This window comes from Mus caroli, chromosome 7, assembly GCF_900094665.2.
Source record: "Mus caroli chromosome 7, CAROLI_EIJ_v1.1, whole genome shotgun sequence".
In the NCBI taxonomy this organism is placed as follows: Eukaryota; Metazoa; Chordata; class Mammalia; order Rodentia; family Muridae; genus Mus; species Mus caroli.
Window position 1 is genome coordinate 134,820,674 of NC_034576.1, and position 10,806 is coordinate 134,831,479.

At 47.9% G+C, this 10,806-nt stretch overlaps 1 protein-coding gene across 1 annotated transcript in view; it reads left to right on the plus strand.

Annotated features, from left to right (window-relative positions):
- Lhpp (phospholysine phosphohistidine inorganic pyrophosphate phosphatase) overlaps positions 1-10,806 on the plus strand; it is a 96,728-nt gene that overhangs the window by 10,725 nt on the left and 75,197 nt on the right. Inside the window, exon 2 of the mRNA XM_021167621.1 lies at positions 8,242-8,429. Coding sequence (XP_021023280.1) covers positions 8,242-8,429 — 188 coding nt within the window. The remainder of the gene's footprint in view (positions 1-8,241; positions 8,430-10,806) is intronic.

Genomic DNA, 10,806 nt, shown 5'->3' on the forward strand with positions numbered 1-10,806 from the left:
TGTAAGTACACTGTAGCTGTCTTCAGACACTCCAGAAGAGGGCGCCAGATCTCGTTACGGATGGTTGTGAGCCACCATGTGGTTGCTGGGATTAGAACTCTGGACCTTCAGAAGAGCAGTCGGGTGCTCTTACCCACTGAGCCATCTCACCAGCCCTGGGAGGGATTTTCTAACGTGGCTAATACATGGGAAGGCCTGCCCTATATGTGGATGACATCATTCTATGGGTTACCGTATCCCAGGCTGAATAAGAGGGAGAACGCTAGCTGAGCACCAGCATGCAGCTGTCTGTGCTTTTCACCTGTGAACACAAATGCCGCCGTGCCTTCTCCACCATGATGGGATGTTCACCCCTTGAACTGGGAGCCAGAATAGACCCTTCCTCCCTCAAGCATTTTACCAGGTATTTTTCGACACCAACAGAAAAGTTACTAACTGACACATCCCATAGGAAATGGCCTCTCACGGCCCTGCTTCTCATTTCGATAGTATGTGAGACCCTCCAATCCACCCTAGGTGAGGTCTGAGTAGGACTAGTGGTTAGAGTAGTGGAAGACTGGGGGAAACTTTCCCAATCTCTGCCACATGAGCTTCTCTGGTACCAGGTGGGCCTTGGATCCAATTTGGAATTTGAGTCATAGGTCACTCCCAGTAAAGGATCTATAGCACTACTAGATTTGGGTACCACATCAGACTCATTTTGGACAGAAACCAGAAGGCTTTCAAATAACCTCCAAGTTTGAGATGACTTCATGGACATTTAGCCTGTAAACACATGGTTTAAACCCTTGGACGGCCCTGTCCTGTAGTTCCTGTTGATCCTGCTCAGTAGTTCCTTACAGTCTTGTGGTCTCCGTGAACTCTTTTGGTTTTGGGAACCCTGACTCTTCCTACAGCCCCATAGCTCTACCTAGTTGTCCAAATGCCACGGACCACCCCAATCAGGTATAGGGGTCCCTGGAGTGAGGGTCCTCGAAGCTAGGTAGGTAAGGATTCGGCAGTGACAAACAGAAACAAACACAAACGCAGTTTGAATCTGAGTGTATTTTGCAGCTCTCAAGCAGGGGATTTTATACATTTAAAAAACCAAACATTACGTCTCTTAGAAACTGTCTCCAGTGAAACAATCACAAATACCAACAAAAGTCATTTGGCACAGTAAAGCACAAAAATCATCCAAGCATTACAACTCTGAAACTATGTATTCAGTGAATCACAAACAGAACAGGTAACATCATTATAAATCATCAAAATATAATAATTCTAAGAGGATGTATTCAGTGAGGGTAGCCATCCAAGGCTAGTGGCATGTTTACAGGAGCAGGTTAATAAATCTTTATGGTCAGCACTCTTAACCACTGAGCTAACTCTCTAGCCCCATGGTCAATTATTATTTAATAATATATAATTATTATTATGTAAAGCCTGATTTTTTATAAATCTTCAACACATAAATTTAAACTATTTTAATTCTTTCTAATTAAGGCTTTCTTTACCATATACCAAAACCCACCTCTGATGACACACGTGTAACCATATGAAATTTTATTGTTGGGAAAGTTTTTATCTATCATCATAGTTTTGTAAATGATTTAAAAAGTAAAGTGTTGGTTTCCCCGAGGATAAGGTCATGTTAGTGACTGACCTCATCTCTAGAGATGGTATCTTACCCATTATTCTTGCTTAAGATCTTGGCCTGGGCTACTAGGAACATATGAAATAAGAAAAGGAATAAGAGAAAGCAAAGCAAATAGATTGCCCTGAGAACTATGGCTCAATAATTTTTCTCGCGAAGAGTTCCACAACCAGTTCCTGGAAGCCTCCCCTTTTGAGGTCAGTTGCCTCAGTCTATGGAACTTGTCACACAGATCCTACTGGAGGTGGTGTGGCACCTAAAGTTGTAGTCCCTGGAGTGGTGCCCAGGAGTGCTCTGCCCTGTCTGTTCTTGTGACACCCATCGAAGCAAAGGGCATGATACGCTGAAGTCACCACTCTGGTTTTCAGGAGCCTAGAGCTGGCAGAGCAACAGGAGGAACAAGGTCTTAATGTCATGCAGGGTATAAGCTAGTGGAGGGTGGCCTCTGTGTGAACAGGGTAAGGTGGGGCCTTTGGAGGGAAGAGCATGTGGACCTGGCCTTAAAGGATAGGATTCCGATCCAGGGGATGATGAAGATATAGTCACTGATAACGAGAAGACCTCCAGGCAGATAAAGGCAACAAAAGCCAGGGCTACAGGAAGAGGAGGAGGGACCCTGGCTGTTCTTTCCCTGGCAAGCTCCTGGCCCTGCCTGGCCTCCTTTTTTGGTCCCTCTGAGGGGAGTTCATGACTCTTCAGCTTCTGAGACCTGGGCAAGCTGGAGAGGGCAGGCTTTGAGCTGTCCCAAGGTCACGCAGGATGTCCAGTAATTGTCCTAACACTTTACCTGCCACGGAACAGTAATGAGAGGGTTTTCATTATTTTCGGGTGAGTGCTCCTGGCAGATGCCCGACAGCCAGCAGATGTGTAAAGTCCGAGGTGATTTGTAAGGGACTGGCTCATCTATGCACAGTAATTGCACAGGGCGATGTTGTCACTCAGAGGAGCATCCTGGCCTGCTGGCTGAGGTTAAGGTCAGTTCAAAGATCCAGTTGGATCACAGGAAGTAGAACTCTTTGAGGGGCGAGTCAGTGGCTAAGACTCTGGCCACAATCTTAGTGGGGCCTGCAGGCCAGCCAGGAGCATCCCCCTTCAAGGCTTTAGTATGTTGGGATGGACCAGCCACTGTCCTTCACCCGTGTCCCTTCTGTAGCTCTCTGCAAGCTGTGCCTTTTTGAGCTTTCCTCATGATCTGGGATCTGTTCTAGGTCTCCCAAGGCCAGATCTGCACCATGTGGCACTGGCGCTCACCCAGAGATATAGCTATGGTCTCTCGGCTCCCTTTGCTCCTCCTACTTCTGCCTTCGTTGTTGGTGTTACAAGCATATGTCACCACACCCAGCCCGAGTGGTCTCTGAGGATACCAGGCCTATCATATGAGACCCCCTGTCTTATGATTGTACCTAATCATAATTTACTGTCCAAAGGCGGATATTAGGGTTTCAGTGTAGACATTTGGTGAGGCATACTTCACTCCATAGCTCAGGCCATTCAGGCCTCACATTGGTATGCAGCATCTTGCCCATCTCAGTTTCAACCCAGGTACACACACGGGTCAGACCCACACATGTCTCACCCCTCCCTAGAGTAGGATGCCCCAGAGCAGAGAGTTGAGTCTGCTGGGCCCTGCCCGGGGCATAGTGTTACATTCGAAGGTCCTGGGCATTTTGTCCTTTGTACCTGCTCACAAGTTCATGTGTAGCTGAGGGCCCCAAAAGCTTTATGCTCTCGGGCCAGGTGACCTGGGTCATTTCTCTTCTAGGAGACTTCCCTTCCTTCTCCTGAGTGGGGAATACATTTACTCTGTTAGCTCCTTGGTATCAATGGTCACCTGTGAGGAAGACCTGCCCTGGGGTATGAAGACAAGATCGGGCCATGGACATTGAGCACAATGACAGTGCTTCTCCAGCCAAGAATCCATGAAAACCTGTATTGGTTTTATTAGCTTTAGACTTTAAAAAATGTAATCTTTAATTTTATGTGTATGGGTGTCTGTGCACCATGTGTGTAAGTACCCACAGAGGCCTGGACAGGCTGTCTGATCCCCTGGAACTGAAGGTGCATACAGTTGTGAGCTGCCACATGGGTGCTGGGAACCAAACCTGGGTCCTCTGTAACTGCAGGAAGTATCCTTAGTCACTGGGACATCTCTCCAGCTCACACTTTGCTATCTTAATAACAGTAGTGACTACTGTAATGATTTTCAGTGATTTTAAATAAAGAGACCTCATGGGCTGGTCACAGGGCCTGTGTTGACATATCAAAAGGGGGCAGGTCCATGGCACAAAGGGACAGGATTCAGAGGGAGAGCTCTGCATATATAGTTCCAACCCCACTGTCCCTGGACAGATGAACTAGCAAATAGAAACCACTGATTCCCAGCAAACTCATGTTGGTATCTCAGAGGAGACAAGAAGCTGCTCCCTCCCACCCTCATCAGAAGTTGTGTTTGGAGTGACAGATGTGAGGCTCTGCCATCTCACTGTCACACCGATTGCTCACTGTTCTGAGAAGGTCACATCTCCATTCATTAGCAGTAATTAGTCCCCGGAGACCCCTGCACTTCCTCACGCACGTGCTCCATTAACTTGGGTGTGAATCACACATTCCAGGCACCAATCAATGAGGGCCCATCCATAATACGCAAGGTGATGCTATTAGTCACAATATATTAACTGCCTAATTTAAAAATAAAAAAGCCATCTTTATGAAGGGCAATTAACCACTGAGAGTAATTGGTCATTCATAAACCTCTTATTAAGAAAGACAAATAATAAGAAAGGGAATAATAAGAATAATAAGAATCACCAAGGCTGTGGAAGATGTGGTCTGGGTGCCATAGGCTGTAGATCTAGAGTTCTTCCTAAATGGCGCCCTGGCTGGTCCCTGAAACTCACCTGCTTCTGTGGGAGCTGGGGGCCCCCACAGGATCAGAGACAGCCTAAGGGAAGCGGCAGCTAAAGCCTTGTAGGCTTTTCCAAGGACTCCCTGTGAGCCCAGCATAGAGATGTCATACAGGATCCAGCAGACCACACTGCCAAACTTCCGGAGTGTGTGGGTTGGGGACAAGGACAATAAACATATAAATTGGAAGCCTGGAGATACTTGAAGTCCTAGAGAAATAGAGGCGGTACTAGAGACAGAGTGGAGCGAATATCGCAGACATGGCAGAAAGAGGGTCCTAACTCTCCCACTCGCTGCCCATGGCGGGCAGATGCCCAGCTCATCCCTGTCTTCTCTGTGCTTCACCACCCAGGCTCGTCCTCCAGATCCTCAGTGGAGGTTGCTAGCCACCTGACTACCTGGGAGGGCGAGGCTCCACGCCTGGAAGGGCCACTCTTCCTCCATTCACTTAGCCTACAGAACTCTCCCGGACCTGGGTATTCCTGTAAAAAGTATGGGCTTTCTATGCCCGCCCTTGCTCTGGATAGTGACATAAAGACCTCTATATTAAAAACTTCAAGCAGTATAGCTAGGCAGATTCTAAGCTATTCTAACCCTACTGTGCTGAGTCAGGAGCTGCTTCATAATAACAATACAAAAGTCTGGGCTGCAACCAGACCTCTGGGTACAGAAATCAGCATTTGAATACACAATGCAAAAAACATCTTCCAACATCTCCTATGGGGTTTGTGAGAGCTTGGGGGAATTGATCTGGCTCAAGAGGAGGGACGGAAAGCCTTGGGCCTTTCTGGGGCTCAGTTTCATAACCTGTGAAGTGAGATAAGTTATGTCCTTACTGGGCTATTAATAAGTGTTGACTTCATGCTCCAGTTTTGGATGACTGGGTCAGTCACATGACAGATCTTTGACTGAGACCATATTTGTAAGAATACTGAAGAGCACTCTCCTTCACCATATGCATGCCCTTGGTTAAGATACGTGCATTTAATATTGGATTGTGTCAATTATAAAAACAGGACTTACAGGACGCATGAGGTCAAGACAGCCTCCCGGTGTCTTGGAGACCAGTGGGAGTGTGTTTAGGGATATTGTTTGAGAACCAGGGTCCGGTGACCATCAGCATACTTGATGGGTTTTGCTGAGCTTCTCTGTTTTCATTTTTTTAATTACATTTGTTTAGTTTATGGGGCTCATATGTGCAATGGCATGTGTGTGTAATTCAGAAGACATGTTAAAGAAGTCATTGATTCCATCCTTCTACCATGTAGGCCCCAGGGCCTGAACTTGGCTTGTCCGGCTTGGTGGGTTTTTTGAGATGGAGGTTTTTTGGTTTTTTTTGGTTTTTTTTTTTTTTTTTGGTTTTTCAAGACAGGGTTTCTCTGTATAGCCCTGGCTGTCCTGGAACTCACTTTGTAGCCCAGTCTGGCCTTGAACTCAGAAATCCGCCTGCCTCTGCCTCCCAAGTGCTGGGATTAAAGTTGTGCGCCACCACTCCAGGCTTTGAGATGGAGTTTTAATTCTAGTACAGAAACTGGCCTAGAAACTCATGGCAATCCTTCAGGCTGCTACACACTGGGATTGCAGGCATGGGTTTTTGACATCGTTGTTGTTGAGATCTCTGTATAGCCCTGGCTGGCTTGGAACTTGAGACTCTCCTGCCTCTTCCTAGGATTTTTTAAAAAGTGCCTCCCTGATCTTAGGCTGTGCAGCCCGGGCTCTGTGTAGGTGCCAGCTAGGATCAGTTCCAGGCTTGTCAGGCTTGGTGAGGACTGCTCAATCTGAGCATAGGAGCCAGCAGGACAGCTCCCATCTGTCTCTGCTTCATCGCTCATCCCAGCCTTGAGCCAGGGCTTCTGGTCTGCGTGGCCTCCTCCTGCATGCTGGTCCCCGGTGAGCACCAGCCTCACTGCTTGCTGTCCCTGTGCAGTGTGTGTGCTGGCTGCCACCTAGGATCCACTCCTGCTGCTAGATGTGCCCTCCTTTGCTCTCTTGCACAGCTGGCTGGTACTTTCTCCTCAAGGTCTCAGCTCCAGGTTGCTTCCTGGTGAGGGCCTCCCTGCAACCTTCCTGTGTATCTAGCCTGTACTCCCTTCTCCCCATGTGGTTTCTTCATGGCCCCTCTCTTCCCAGGTGCAGATTGCCCTTCTTGTGATCCTTCTTGTTCACTGCCAGCCAGCCTCCATGCTACCTGAGAACTGTGACCAGGGAGGCCATGGCCATTCCCAGCACCCAGGGAGTAGCAAGCACACAGTGATTATCTGTAGATGGGATGAATGTCATCTCATTGGGGGCCTTTCGAGGTATCCTTTCTGTGGCTTTGTGTCCCCAAAACTCAAGTGCCACCAGGATACTCTGAGGGGAGGGTCATGGGGCTGTTTGTTCTAAGTGCTATTAATAACCATTAATTCTTAGTATGATCTAGACAACACTGCTCCCAGTGATCAAGGCAGAGTCTTACTGATTGTTTAATCAGCTTTAGCACAATAATTAATTACCCCCAGACTATTTTTCTTTCTCTTTCTTTCTTTCTTTCTTTCTTTCTTTCTTTCTTTCTTTCTTTCTTTCTTTCTTTCTTTCTTTCTTTCTTTTTTTTTTCCGAGATAGGGTTTCTCTGTGTAGCCCTGGCCATCCTGGAACTCACTCTGTAGACCAGGCTGGCCTCGAACTCAGAAATCTGCCTGCTTTTGCCTCCCAAGTGCTGGGATTAAAGGTGTGTGCCGCCACGCGCGGCTCACCACCACGCCCGGCTCAGACTAGTTTTCTATGCTAGACTGGCTACTTCCTAGCTGTGTCCCCTAGCTGTGTCCCCTTGCTGTTTGTGTCTCACCCAGGTTGTTTCTGCTCCATCAGTCGTCAGAATGGCCTTCTCTCAGCTCAGCTCTTGGTTCATCATGTGTAGTGGAGACCTCCTGCTCTCTTCATCTCCTTTCTTCTTCTTTCTCCTGTTCTTTCTCGCCTTGCAACCTGCAGCCTGGTAAGCGAGGCCGCGCCTACCTGTATTCTTTTGCAGTAATTGTCTGTAGTCACTTTTATTTAACCAAAAACTTTACATTGGGGAGCAAGGTTTACACAACAAGGGCAGGTCTGGGGACAACTAGATCTTGGGGTTCAGAATTTAGCATGTGCATACATAGCGTCAGACCAACCCTCAACAGCTCTTGGCTTTCAGTGCATCTCAGTTTTATGGAACCTAGGTTCTGGGTTTGTGCAGAGTGGGGTTCTCTGATTATTAATGTTAGCCAGAAGTCAAACCTCAGCTTGGTACCTCTGCCTTGCCCTGTTGAAGAAGTGTGGATCCAGAGTTAGTAACTCATGGACGTGGGGAATGCAAGCACCGTGGAATGAGAAATGTGTGTGGGTCTGGAGTGCCAGATAAATGTGGCCCGGGTGGAAAGGTGACATGTCTGCAGTGGGGTTGGGATGAAGTGTTCCAAGCAGAGGTAGGGAGACCTTGGGAAGTCTCATCTGACTCACATCATGTAAGGATGGACAAGCCATTTGGAGGCGTGGTCTGCCAGCATTTTCTGTGTCAAGTAGTGGTCTATTCCAGCTGTGAAATCCTAGGCTGAACACATCTGTGTCTGTCTGGTACACACTGCTTCTTAACCAGCTGCCCTTGCAAAAGTCCCTCTCTGGTCTCTCCTCAGGAGGCCATATTCTTCTGTGCTGAACACATTCTCGTTTGTGTTTTCCTGTCCTAGACTGAAACGGTCCCCGCTGAAAGTGAGGTTCTGTACCAATGAGTCCCAGAAATCCCTGAGAGAGCTGGTGGGGGTGCTTCAGCAGCTGGGGTTTGACATCTCAGAAGAAGAGGTGACCGCCCCTGCACCAGCCACCTGCCAGATCCTGAAGGAGCGAGGCTTGAGGCCACACTTGCTTATCCATGAAGGTAGGCCTGCCTTGGGCTTGACTTTTGAGGTAAAGCCTGGGGAGAAGGCTTGCACGCACGCACGCACACACGCACACATGTGCCCCTTGGGCCAAACCATGGGAAACACATGCACAGCAAGCCTGACTTCTTCCATGACACTTGTGAGTTTTCAGAATTCTTGAGGCTTCCTGCTGGGGGGTGGGGGAGAGGTAAAATCAGGCCTCAACTGTCCCCCTTTAACCTCCAGCCTCAAGGCTAGCTTCAGGATGCTCCTTAGAGGAAAGCCTGAGTGGTGTTCTTTGATGTAGGCAAGAGGTCAGGGATTCACCTAAGGGATTATTGAGAGAGGAAAGGAGGAAGGAAAGGTGGGGGTGAATATGAGGATATGCAAATCAAGCTTGCAGTTCATAGCTTTCCAGAAACTGCCACCTACAGCCTTGAACTGTCTCAGTGATAGCTGGTCCTGCTGTTTGGTGAAATCTGCAGATGTCATTGGAGCAAGGTCTGAAGCCAGATGATTTTGGTCAGAATGCAAGACCAGAGATCCTTGAGCCCTCAGTGGGGAGCTTTTGTGGAACAAAGCAGAGGGAGAGGTTTTCTTGAGGTCACTTTTTGTCTTCCTTCCTTCCTTCCTTCCTTCTTCCCTTCTTTTTTTTCCTCCGTCAATACCGGTTTCATTTTGACAAATCTCTGGGCAGGGTACTCATCTGAGGAGGAGAGCGCTCTCTGGAAGGCTGGAGGGTGGAACCATTGCCCTGGCATGGTCATACTCGCTCAGCCTTTAGAAATCTTCTTGCTCACATCCTTTGTCTGTAGTTAGGAGTGCTGCCAGGGTTGCTAGGCATGTACGAGGGGTAGAGGAATTGGGGCAAATGCAGCATTGGCTCAGAGGTGTTGCTAACCAAGGAATCCAGCCACCATAACAGAGCTGGGGCGCGTGCTGCTGCCGTGCCCTGTTTTTAGGAAACACCTGGTTTCAGGCTTTGATTTTCTCTGGGTTTTATTACTGATGTTTTCTTCCTAATACTTTACTATGAAAATATTCAAATATATAACCAACTTCAAAAACATTTACTTTGGGGGCTGGTATGGAGATGACTCAGTCAGTAAAATACCTGCTACACAGGCACTAGGAGTTGAGTTTGATCCCCAACAGCCGTGTGTAAAGCTGGGCACAGCGGTGTACCCCTATAATCCAAGAATTGAGGACATGAAGATCCCTGGGGCTTGTTGGCTATCAGTCTGGCCCAATTAGCACGCTTCAGGTTCAGTAAGATATATCAGCAGACAAGGTGGAGAGCCATTGAGGAAGATGCCCAATATTGTCCTAACCTCCACAAGCATGCACACACGGGCACACACACACACACACACAATTAAAATATTTTTTCCCACCTCCTGAACATAGAGAAAGATATTCCATAGTGTTTTCTTAGCTCTGTGTCCATTCATGCCTCTACCTGTCTGTTAGTTTTACTTTTGAGTCACTCCCCAGTGGATGTTGGTACCGTCCTCAGCATTTCATAGAGCTCAGTATGTGTTTGCTGCTGATGTAAGATTTTACATGCAGTGAGAAGCAAGAAGCTCTCTTACACGTCTGTCTGTTTGTTTGTTTGTTTGTTTGTTTTTCTAAGAGAAGGTTTCTCTGTGTATCTTTGGCTGTCCTGGAACTAAGTCTATAGCCCAGGCTTGCCTCCAACTCACAGAGATCCTCTTGCCTCTGCCTCTACCTCTCGAGTGCTGGGATTAAAGGTGTGGGCTTGGGCTTAGCTCTCTACTGCTCTTTCGCTGGTCTTAATTTTCATACCCCTAGAATCCCACATCCCCTAGAGAGCTCCAATATTATCACCCTGAAGCTTCCTGCAAGCCCTTCAGTCAGTCCCCATCCCTGCCCCCTTAGTGACAGTCATTAGTGATAATGTAAATAAATGTACCTATTTAGGATTTCATACCAATAGAGCATACCAATGTATAATTGATCCAGGGACCCCAAAGACCACTTTAGGTCTCATTGATTCCCTGGAAGGGCTCCCAAAACTTAGAGAGACATTGGAATCCTTGGAATCAAAGTTGGGTACAGTGAAAGACCACAGCTCAGCTCAAGAAGGGAGGAGCTGCTCGGGGCAAAGGGCAGGAGAAGCCAGGAGTGAAATTCCAGTTGTCCAACGCTGGCTGTGTTCCGCTGACTCAGCAGTGAAGTGTGACACTGCAGGTTGGCAACAGGGACGCTGGAGGGAGCTTTGGTGCCTACACTCTTCTGAGAAGGGCTGGTTGGCCATCTAAATACACAGTCCTCATGTGACTGGCCTTAGGGACTCCATCTCCAGCCACACACTTCACTCAAGATCACACTGGCCCAGTAGGATCCTCCCTAGAGCTGTTGGGGGGGGCCTGT